Source organism: Bidens hawaiensis, unplaced genomic scaffold, assembly GCF_021521415.1.
Source record: "Bidens hawaiensis isolate Kalapana, Puna unplaced genomic scaffold, B.hawaiensis_p1.1 tig00002477_1, whole genome shotgun sequence".
NCBI lineage: Eukaryota > Viridiplantae > Streptophyta > Magnoliopsida > Asterales > Asteraceae > Bidens > Bidens hawaiensis.
The window spans coordinates 3204808-3216991 of NW_027491136.1; the positions used below are offsets into that span (position 1 = coordinate 3204808).

The window sequence follows — 12184 nt, forward strand, 5'->3', positions numbered from 1 at the left end:
GTTATTGATTAATTAATATCGAGTAAGGAGCGGATCATGGACTTAGATTAATTGAGATGGGTTAAATGAGAATGGGCCTTAGGTCCATGGGCTTTAAGGGATATAAATATCCCCTAAACTCTAAAACATCACTCATTCCATCTTATTCTCTAACACTCCAAAACACACCCACACCACTCACACCGCCGGCGGCCGAGGGAGAGGAACGAGCGAGATCCGAGAGAGAGTGAGCGATTAGTTGTGATTAAACAAGTTAAACGAGATCCAAACAAGCACAAAAAGGTATGATTCTTGATCTTTGAAGTTTAAAGATCCAAGCTTTATAGTGTTTATACGACCGAAAACGGTTAGGAAGCGTAGTGGGTGATGTCGAACCATAACAAGGGTGTTAAAATCGCCAAAAATGCTTGATAGAAACCAAACAGCGGCTGAACTGGGCAACTTCGCCTTCAAAGCGATAACTTCGCCTTCAAAGCGATAACTTCGCCTGAGGCCAAGTTCGCCTAATTGATAACTTCGCTTACGGCCAAGTTTGCCTAACTGGTAACTTCGCCTGAGGCCAAGTTCGCCTAATTGATAACTTCGCTTACGGCCAAGTTCGCCTAACTGGTAACTTCGCCTGAGGCCAAGTTCGCCTAATTGATAACTTCGCTTAAGGCCAAATTCGCCTAACTGTTAACTTCGCCTGAGGCCAAGTTCGCCTAATTGATAACTTCGCTTACGGCCAAGTTCGCCTAACTGGTAACTTCGCCTGAGGCCAAGTTCGCCTAATTGATAACTTCGCTTACGGCCAAGTTCGCCTAACTGATAACTTCGCCTAAAGCTAAGTTCGCTTAAGGTTTAACTTCGCTTAAAGCTAAGTTCGCCTAAGGTTTAACTTCGCTTAAAGTCAAGTTCGATTAGGAAATAAATTAAAAACCTAATGAAAAATGTGTTAAGACAGTTAATGGAAATAAAACTTTTCCAAGCTGACCTGGCAGCTCGACCCCAGCCAGGGGCTCTGCCCCTTGGACCCTGCTAGGGGCTGCCGCCCCTAGACCCCGCTGCCAGGGGCGCTGCCCCCAGACCCCCGTTCGTTGTAGGTCATATAAAGATAGAAATGCAATATGAGAAGTGATAGTTAATTGATGCGTATACTTGTTATATAGTCAGCCGTGTACAACTGAAGAAAGGGATTACGATTAACGGTGAACGTAACCGTGTTCAGGTGAGTTTCTAGCCCCATTCCTTGTTATGTTTTCGGGGCTGTGTCCATACTCGATGTGTTGTTAATACATTTATCCTAAGTGATAAGTGTATGCCATATGTGATATACGTGATATGTATGAATGATTGCTTGATGGTACGTGAACGATCTTCGGATATTGCACGTACCGTCAGGTTGTAACGCTATGTATAAGGTAAGTATGATATGTATGCTTATGTGTATGAATGTAATAAAGTTAATAAAAAAAGGAAAAGACGGTTGTATGGTTGTATGGTTACGAAAAGGGTACCGAGCCCTAATAATACTCGAGGTATGATGTATGGTTGTATGGTAACGAAGAGGGAATCGAACCCTACTAATATTCGAGAACTAGGGACCAGACCCTTATAATATCTGTGATGTTAGGGACCAGACCCTTATAATATCTGTGATGTTAGGGACCAGACCCTTATAATATCTGTGAGGTTATAGGGCGAAAGGCTCTTTAAAACGTAGGATTATGTATGTAAAGAAAATATGAATGAAAGTATGAAAGTATGAATGAAAGTATGAATGAAGGTATGAATGAAAGTATGAAAGTATGAATGAAAGTATGAATGAAAGAATATAAGTTTATGTGTATTGTATAGTGTATGATTAACTAGAACTCATTCAGCGTAGCTGACTTTTAGTATGCACGCAGGTGAGTAGGATGAGGCAGCTCGCTTGAGGAGACACGTGGCACTGAATAAGAGGCTGGCATCGAAAGACTCAAGACGTTTAAGTTTAATGTTTCGTTTATTTTGAAAGACAAAATGATGTTTTAAGACAAGACGTGTTTTGTTATGAAATGTTTTATGAAAGTTTTTAAATTCCGCGAATGTTTTAATTAACTCTGATATTTAGAACTGCGTTTATGAGTAAATCCAACACGAAAGTAGGGTTACCGGTGACGGGGCCTTACAAACCAACCTTTCGTTAAAGCTTAAATAATAATAAAATAATCTAAGAGCTATAGAGTTAGTAATAAATTATAATAAAATAATAACTAACTTTTAAAGTTATTGATACAAGTAATCAACCTCAAAATCCCGTTAGAATAGTCGTTAAAAGTCGTGTTTATTCTTATTTATAGTTCGTACGGATTGACCGCTTCAGTTTCCTTTGACGCCTTCGAGTTATTCTTATTCCTTTTTCACTTCAATTACTAAGGTGAGTTTTCACAACCCCTTTTTAAATGTTTTAATGTTTTGGGGTGGCATATGTATCGTTATAAAATTCAATGTTATTACTTCGATTACTTACAAACTACAATTCAATCATGGACTTGTGTGCTTATTTGCTTAATTGTATTATACGTGGATTTCAAGTGGTTGCCTCATTAAGTATGATTATACGTTCCCCTTTGCACTCAGGTCCATTTGTATCGAGTGGAAAAAGGACCTCATATCCAAGTATGTTGGTAGCCCCAACCGGAAAGGACCTTCGCTTGTTCTTTACGCTCAGGTCAATTGCATCGAGCGTAAAGAACCCTTATGTGCTTTTCACAAGTTTTTATGGAATTGTATGGTTTTTATGTAGTATTTAAACCGTGAAAATATCACCAGCTATATTTATAGCTGACCATATTTTATACATATGTTACAGGTACCGTGATTAGAGGTTGAAGCATTGAAGACACTTAGATTACTTAGGGTATTTTCAATAAAAGAACTGTTGTTATGATTATGTTTTGGTTTGAACTTGTATGGTTATTTTCGAACTTGTGTTACTTGGCTCATTAAATGAATTAATGTTATTATTGTCACCAAATTGTGTCACGTGTGTTTGAACAATCTGTACATCACACTCGGGCGTTTCCGCTTTAGCCGGGGTGTTACAGTTTAAGAGCTATCTGGTTATGGTAAGACCCATACCTATGAATTTGGGTTAAATAAATGAGAGGACTCAATTTAAAAATCATGCAATCTGGTGACATTCATTAAAGGGGGGAGCGACCACATCGCGACACGTAGGATTTTAGGGGTTTCATTTATATATATATTATAAATATGTAAACGAAACCCCCAAAATCCTATGTGTCGTGATATGGTCGCCCCCCTCTTTATGGAAACCATCAGATTGCTTGATTTTTAAATGGAGACCTCTCATCAATTTAACCCAAATTCATAGGTATGGGTCTTACCAAAACCAGATAGCTCTTAAACGGGTTATAACATCTCATTAAATTAAAATTAATCTTACCAACCATTTGATATGAAAATCCTATAAAATAGGGATATACTAAAATTTAATATTCAATTTAAAAAGAAAAAGATATTATTTATAACTAATAAACAATTTTATAGTAAAAAACATAAGCGGGTCATGGGTCACCAAATCCAGATAGTTTTTAAACGGGTTATAACATATCCTTTCATCATCAAACCCTAAGTATGTTATTAACTTTCTTACAATAAAAAAAATTAAAAACCAAAAAATAAATATTAAAAAACAAAAAATGTAAAACAATCATTCTCTCAAGCCATCAGATTGCTTTATTTGTAAATGAAGGTTTTTCACGCATTTGACTCGAATCACGGGTAAAAGTTTCACTAAACCCAGATAGCTCTTAAATGGGTTATAACAACTCATTATATTAAAAATTAATCTCATGAAAATTTGATATGAAAATCCTATAAAATAGGGATATACTAAAAATTAATATCCTATTTTATTTAAAAAAAGATATTATTTATAATTAAAAAACAATTTTATAATAAAGAAAATAAACGGGCAATGGTTATCACCAAAACCAGATAGCTTTTAAACGGGATTATAACATATCATTTATTTGTGAAACAATTTTATCATCAAACCTCAAGTATATTAATTATTAAATATCTTACAGTAAATAAAATTAAAATCCAATTATACATATATAAATATTTAAAACGAATAATGTAATACAACCTCCGTAATACGGGAGATAAAGGTACTATATTTTAAGGGTTGTTATCCATGCAATAAACAATATGGAGTGCAATGAGTGCTTGCAAACCTACTATATTATCCAACTTCAATCATTAGCAATTAACAATACATGTGTAGTCAATAAAAAAAATGCATGGAACCTTTACGAGCCTTTTCTTTAAGATATTTTGTAATTTTTGCGACCCCTGGGTCCCTAAGAAGCTGAGCGATTGCTTAAAACAACTCCTAAAATGTTAACATATTAAGCATTTTAAAAAACAGACATACTATACTAACTAGTAACTAACCTCATAGTACTCTACGAGAAAAAAACGAGTGTATTAGATACACTAACATATACATATTTATCAATTATAATTGCTTAGTTTCATTTAGTTTTAGAATTTATCTACACAAGTTTATTAAAGTATTAAACTAAGTTTTATGACTAGTTGGGAGTTCGGTAGGCAAAAAGAGCATCATAACAAAATGAAATATTATTTAGTCAAAAAGTAAAACATTAATTAGTTATTAAATTTAATCTGGATTTTCTTTGGTTGGAGAAGTTCCATACAAATGGATAGGAGCAAGCCACTAACTCGTATTTATGTGCCACCAAGCCCCAAGTTACCAAACTAATGGGTTGGCAAGCTGGGGGCATCTATGTATTTTAATCCATTATAGTGTTATGTTGTTTTATGTATACCTATAAATTTGATAAATACTATCTCTGTCTTTTTAATTATATGTTTAGGGCACCACGGATTATCGTTGGATTTTCGATTAATGCTATAAGTGTTTATTAATGTCTTGATGCTTGCCGATAATTTTGACTAGTCACTAATAAATATAAAGAAAGCTATAACTATATGTTTTTCAGGTAATTACAGTATTTGTAACAACATCGACTATAAGAAAGTAAAGTTTTATTTTTTGGTTTTAATTATCTTTCAATGATTCATGGTAGTTTCATTGATGAAAGTTGATTTTTCAGTAGTGTACATGTTTGAAACATATAATGTTGCTACAACATGTTTCTAGAAATATGCAGGATGATGAAGTTGATAATAAGGAGCATGATGTAAGAATCAATTTACAAAGCTACATCCATATCAAAAACTCAATTATCATAAATACATAATTTGCCTAACTAGGTGCAAGCTAGCTAGCATGAGTATTGTATGCTATTTTTGTTGCATAAGAAGTTCGGTTTAGGTCCTCTTAAACCTACTAATATGCATATAATAAGAAATATGAAAGGAATTATTGAAAACTTGTAGACTTGATTTTAAGCTTTAACATAGATTTTATAGTTTTGGATATGGAAGAGGATAATTGTACACCTCTAATTCTAGGGAACCTTTTTCTATCCACATCTTGAGCCTTAGTTGATGTTTTTAGTGGAGAAATAATTTATGAGAGTGGGAGATGAAAGGATTAGGTTTAAAATGTATGGACTTACTGTAACTTCTGTCATTTTAATATTGTTATTATTATTAGAGCAATTTAGAAATTCTAACGTAACGACCATGTCTTGTCAAGGTTTGCTACAATAAAATTCGTTTGATTTACTATATGTTTTTAAGTTCAATTGATTCGTTAATTTTTTTTAATTGGTTTGTATCGACCATGATTGATATATACGCATATCCTCAAACACAATTAGAATGCTATAGATGTTGATATTGGATCAGATTGATGTATACTGGGGCGGATCCATAGTTAAAATGGTTGGTTCTCCGGAATCACCCGAGTTTCGAAATAATAATGTATTGATATATAGAAAATGTAAGAGGAACCACCTTATAAATTAGGAAGGAACCTCTCCATTCATATTACAAGTGTTGGACCAGCTAGTAAATTGCTGGTTTTGTAAACAGAAGGTCATGAATTTGATTGTGTTTAGCAAGTTTTTTCTTTTTTAGTTGTTGTCCATCTCCCTTCCTTATAGTCACCATTGCTACTCTATCTAGAATTCTCCCACTTTAAAGGTAAGTTTAGATTCATTTGTTATATATTTAATTGTTTTTTATGTTGTTAATTGTTAAGTTATTTGTTAAATTTTAGTTTTAATTTATTACTTTGTTAGTTTTAATTTGTAATGAACTTTGCTCAAACCATCGAACCGACCCGAATCTCGAGCTGACCCAGAATTTTTTATACCCGATTCTATGAAATTGAAATATATAAAAGTAGTACACTACCTGAAAAAAATTCCTAGATCCGCCACTAGATATATAGCATGAGGTTATCGAGTGTGTAAATTGAATGCATACTTCATAATAAAAAACAAATGGATTTTAATGATCCCAACTTAATACAGTTGGCCGATAATAATTCTAACTTTGAAAATAACTGTCAATGGTCCCAACTTTTAAATTATTTGTTTTTATTGGACCTCCATTATAAAAAACTTAACGACGTTAAATTTTTTCTAAATTTCAAATTAATGTTAGGGTTTTTGATCGGAATGAAAATACAGAACGATTGTTGTAAAACTTAACTCGAAGTGATGCTTCAAACAATTTGATTTTTGTTAATTAAAGTTTGCACACCGGAATTAAAGCATCCTTTAGTCGTTTGGACCACCGTTTTTAGGTAAATTTTACATCTAACTACTCGTTCCGATCAAAAGCCCTAAAATATCAGTTTGAAATTTGGAAAAAACTTAACATTGTTAAGTTTTTTTAACGGAGATCCAATGAAAACAAATAGTGTGAAAGTTAGGAGAAGTCACAACTATTTTCAAAGTTGGGATTATTATCGGACAACTGCATTAAGTTGGGATTATTAAAATCCAATTTGCCTTAATGACTTAATCACAAGACCTTATGTGGGCAAGCTTACAAAGGAATAAAAGCAGTGTTTTAAAAACCGGTTCAAACCGGCTGGTTGAACCGGTTAAACCGGATTTCGCACAGCATGTCGGTATTTTGAGCCCGGTATTTTTGGCCGGTTTGTTAGAACATCGTACCGGCGGTTTTTTCTAAAATGCCGGTTTTTACCGGCAAACCGGTTTTATATCCAATAAAATTTTTGATATTTGCGGCCCACATTTTATCAAAATTACTTTTAACCCAACAATTAATATTCAAACGTGTAAACTTTAGAACTGTTTTTTTTTTTTAGAATTGAGTGCTTTTTTATTATTTTTTTAATATGGATCAACTAATGAATTATTTTTTGTTATGAAATCATTTACTTTTGGGTTATTTTTGGAGTTAAAGTTGTATTTATAGAAAATTATAAGATAAACTATTCAACCGGTTGAACCTCCCGATATAACCTGGTTCAACCGGTTATATCATTTTTTAACTCAATCCGGTACCAATAAAAAACCAGTTTTTAAAACATTGAATAAATCAAAGAGTCAACCAACTAAATAGTCAAGTAAACAAATGTGCTAAACAAAAACACAAACAAATGCATAAACCTCGAGACATTTATTGACTCAATATACACCTTTCATAATCACGAGCTGTCTCATTCTTCAACTACTTAACCAAGTTTGAATCAACTTCAACATCATCCCTTGATTCAAACTTCCTTACTCTTAACCTTTCACGTAGATAATAAAATTGAGCAGCCCCCAATGCTTTTGCTAATAAATTAATCAGGGAGATATTCTTAGAGTGTGACACAAATTGATTAGATTCCACCAAACTTTTAATGTTGATACTTAATATCAACGTGTTTGCTCCTACTACACAAGGCAACATTTTCGGAAAGAATTCTGAGTCCACCACTGATGACACCAAAATCATCAAAAGGTTCTCACATCATACCAAGTTAAAAGTAAGTAAAAATACTGGATTTGGGTATATGCACCTTATTTGATGTTAGTTGAAGTTTTTTATGATAAAAGTAACCGTGTCAAAGTGATTGTTTATTGTGCGAATCTAGTTTGGAAAGGTGTTCGTTCAAACATATTGACATTATTTTGGGTTCACGGGATCAAATTAATTCGTAGCTATAAACTATAGTTTTGTAAGTCGACATGATTGGTAATCCTTCTCACTATGGTGCAATCCACCACGGTTTGTTGTTTCGATATTATAAGCCAAAATTGAAAATTTCATAAGTTGATCACATGATGTTGGGTTGTGAAATAAGCTAGTTCTCTATAACTAGCAAGTGAAAGAATCAATGTGATACATATAAAAACAATTATTTAGAGAGTTGACTAAAGCTTTGTTGTTGATTTGTATCTTATGGATTATCACTATTAGTGTGCACACATTTTGTTTGCGTACTAAAATAGTATATGGTGAAACTATGTGTGGCACCTTAGAAATGGATGTGATCAAATACCTTATCATCTAGAAGGAATAATTTGTACATCAAAAACTAGGTGAAAGGTGTTATGACGAGTGTTAGCCTAGCTAGTGTTACAGCGTAGGATAAGGTAAAGCAACCAATCATAAATGGGAATTCGGTTTATTTACTATGTCTAGTAATCGATAAGCTTGTATATTGTTTTACTTACATGTTTATTGATGCATATTAAAACCATGTATGCATGTAGTTTTATACTAATGTATATTTGATGCGTGTATTGAAGGTGATTTATATAATCATTTGAAAAAACAAGAAAGAAAAAAAAACAGAGAATATATGGTGACATGATTTTGGGTGGTAAAAAGCCACTGATTCCGGTCTCTTTTATCCGCCCTCTCCATTTGTCACTTGATCCTGCTCTTCAAACAAACCATCACTTTTGTACTCTACGTCCCAATCATGCTCCATTTGCAATATAATATAATATTTAATTTATTAAGGACAAGTATTTACATATCTCTAATAATACTGCTAGACAACAAGACTTTTGATTCATGTGTTTGTATAACTGTTTCGGTTTTCTTTTACACTACCCATTATCCACTATGCAAAAGTGTATTATAGGATTCTTCTCAGCATACATGCTATTATATATGTTTTTAAAACAAACATATTAACCTTGAAGAAAGTATATACAAAGATATTTTTCTTCATCAAAGAAAAGAGAATCTAGGAAGTAAAGATGCTTACATAGTCATTGAACTTATTTTTAATTTTGCTTCAATAATAATAATAATAATAATAATAATAATGCCTCATCACTACTATACATAATATTAAAATTAAAGATAATAGTATTATTTTTCTACATGCTCTGTTGCTTGTGAAGACTCTGTTGCTTCAAAATAAATGCCTCCACGGCCAACCGGAATTCCTCATTACTCAAACTCTCAACCATCAATCCTTTTGAATCACCAGTAACACTAACACTTCTCCGCCTCTCCGTCACCGACCTTCTCAAATCTTTGCGAGGCTTCGTTGATATCTCCCGGCTCAATTTCACCGACTGCGTCCTGTTAAACCTCTCAATCTGCTTAAACGCTTGCTTGATCGCTGTTTCTGACTCAGTTTTCACAGTCAACTCAACCACATCTTCTTCAACTTCCTTAACCGGACTCGTTTCTTCATTCACTGTCACCGGAATCAATTCAACCGGTTTTGTTTCTGGGTTTGAATTGTTATCATCGGTTTTATGATTCACCAAAGGTGTTGTCATAAATCTAGCATCTTCTTCTGGAATCACCGGTTCGTTGGACTCGTTTACGTGACCATGACCAGAGAGAGCGTAACAAACAACGACAATAAAATTTCCAACTAGAAAAACTACGTGTTGATTCAACACGTAGGACGAAAAGGAGTATAAATACTCAAAGGAGAATTTAAAAACCGACGGAAGTCGCGTTAACAACCATGAAACAAAAGCAAGGGCGATTAAGACTTCGATCGCTCTAAACAATTTGGTAATTACGTTAAATCGCCTGTATCTAGCAAGCGCATTGGCCTTCTCCACTTGAACACTGTCAATAAAACCATACGAATCCATATTACTCAAACCCTAATTCAGAATATTATTGTGAAAAAAAAAACAACACTACTTTGGAGTGTATGTGGTAGGGAACGGTGGGAATGGGGATGCATTTATAGGGCGTTAATGCATGACCTATAAAGTTTTAATAATCGTGTCCTAATAGCCACAATATACTTTCTATTTTTATTTCTTTTTAATTAATATAAGTATATATTAATATCCGTCTTTATTTTTTGAAATAAATCATTGATGTGTTTTTCTCCCAATCATTGTCGTCCGTATTCATTACTGTGCCCTGAAAGCAGTGGCGGACCCAGGATTTTTTGCCAATGGGGTCCCATATTTTCGGTGTTCAAATTTTTCGGGTCGGTCGTTGTTCAGGTCGGGTCGAGGCGAAGAACATAATAAAAAACAATATCATAATAAAACTTTCTTTTCAATCATCACTACCTGAACGGGTCAAAATGGGTCGGGTTGACACATAAACACTTTGTTTTCCCTTTCTTAAACATTTTTGAGATAGAACCTAGATCCACCCTTTCATAAGCATGTGTTGAAAACCATTAACTTAACCTAGTGAAAAATAAAACTGATATTTTAAAGTGTTTGAATGTTTCTAAAGAAAACCATGCATAAAGTTGAAAACAATGATATGTATTTTAGAGGTGTTTGAATGTTTCCAAAGTTATCATTGCAACATTAGCAATCAAATGATTGATTAACACTAAAAATTAACACAAAAAACCAAAAACTAAGCCTTGTAAAACTTGAACCCATGACCTTTCAAAGATAAAACAAGGGACTTTCCACCAGACCACATCAACATTAATTGTATGGGTTCCAAGTATTAAATCTTATGGGGTCCTCAAAAAATTTAATATACCGCTTTTAATAAATTTTTAAAAAACATTGGTGTCCCGGGACCCCGATCTACACTATGTGGGTCCGCCCCTGCCTGAAAGCATATCAATATTAATTAAATAAATATCAGCCGCACAATTTCGAAAAATAGTTGATGCATTTCCCTTTTTAGCTTAAAAACCGAATATATTAATTTCTATGGTGATTCATGTGTCCAAAAATAAATAAGTTGGGTTAAAACAATATATGAAGGATAACTACCATCCTAATCGATCCGTTCGTATATATTCGGAGCCCGGGCTTTGGGCCAAACAAGGAATTTTCGGGGTTACTTTTCACAGTGGACCCTAGCTTAATGGTTTGGGGTTTGCCTGCAGCTAATGAAATATTTTTATTTGTCATATATTATGTACTTATTTAATTTTCAATATTAAACTCTATGAGAATAATTATTTTAAATTTTACAAAAAAAATAAATTACAAAATTTTACTTATTACAAAATAAAACAAATATAAAACAATAATCCAATAAACTTTAACCCAGGCCAATAATCCAATAAAATTTAATATAAGATCATGCATTTCCTCCGGTGACCTGAAACAACCCTCAAATTCGTCAAACAAACTACAAAAGCCTTGATTTTAAAGAGGGTGGGGGGTGTTATATTTTATTTGAATAATTGCATGGATTGATTAATAATTTATTTGATGTATTGATTGATTTGCTTATTGGTACAACCTACTAAGGTTAAGTTAGTTGTTAAGTAATGTTTAGATTGTGTGTAGTGGAGAGGATGTGAGGCGCCAAGGGTGTACCAATATAATCAAGGGGGTGACAAAACTACTACGCCAACGCCAAGGAGCAGTGTCATGGTTGCCTGTGCCAAGGCTTTGATGGAGAAGGGAGTCAATGGGGTGGGTGGTATATACTAAGGTTGAGTCACTTGTTAAGTAGCATGCATGTTAATTTGTTAGTTAATTACTTAGTTGTTAAGCGCCAACTAGCTTTATTTATCTTAGGGGTCAATTGAAAATTCCTCCTTAGATCAGCACTAAAAATAAAAAGAGTTTGATTGATGACCGACTCAACCTGGTAAAGTAACTTCAATGATCCGACTTATTATTAAACCATCTTTGACAGACGTACAAATACATCACTTTTTTTATATCCCTTAAAAATTTCCTTGTGTCCTTCACTGATGATCCCAGATCCTTTTATATACTGTCGGAGACATAACTCCGGCCCACAAATGCATCACCAGAGCTACGGGTTCGGGCCATTTGAGGGACCTCCGATGCTACAGCCCTGGATTTCACAT

The 12184-nt window shown here is 33.7% G+C and overlaps 1 protein-coding gene across 1 annotated transcript; it reads right to left on the minus strand.

Annotated features, from left to right (window-relative positions):
• Window positions 1–9281: 9281 nt before the first annotated feature.
• Window positions 9282–10019, minus strand: LOC143619551 (uncharacterized). The gene has a single exon (XM_077091447.1). The coding sequence runs from the start codon at window positions 10017–10019 to the stop codon at window positions 9282–9284; it is 738 nt and encodes a 245-aa protein (XP_076947562.1).
• Window positions 10020–12184: the final 2165 nt, after the last annotated feature.

What these genes read in the sequence shown, in the direction of transcription:
- LOC143619551 (XM_077091447.1), bottom strand. Translation starts at nt 10,019, where the DNA reads ATGGATTCGTATGGTTTTATTGACAGTGTTCAAGTGGAGAAGGCCAAT.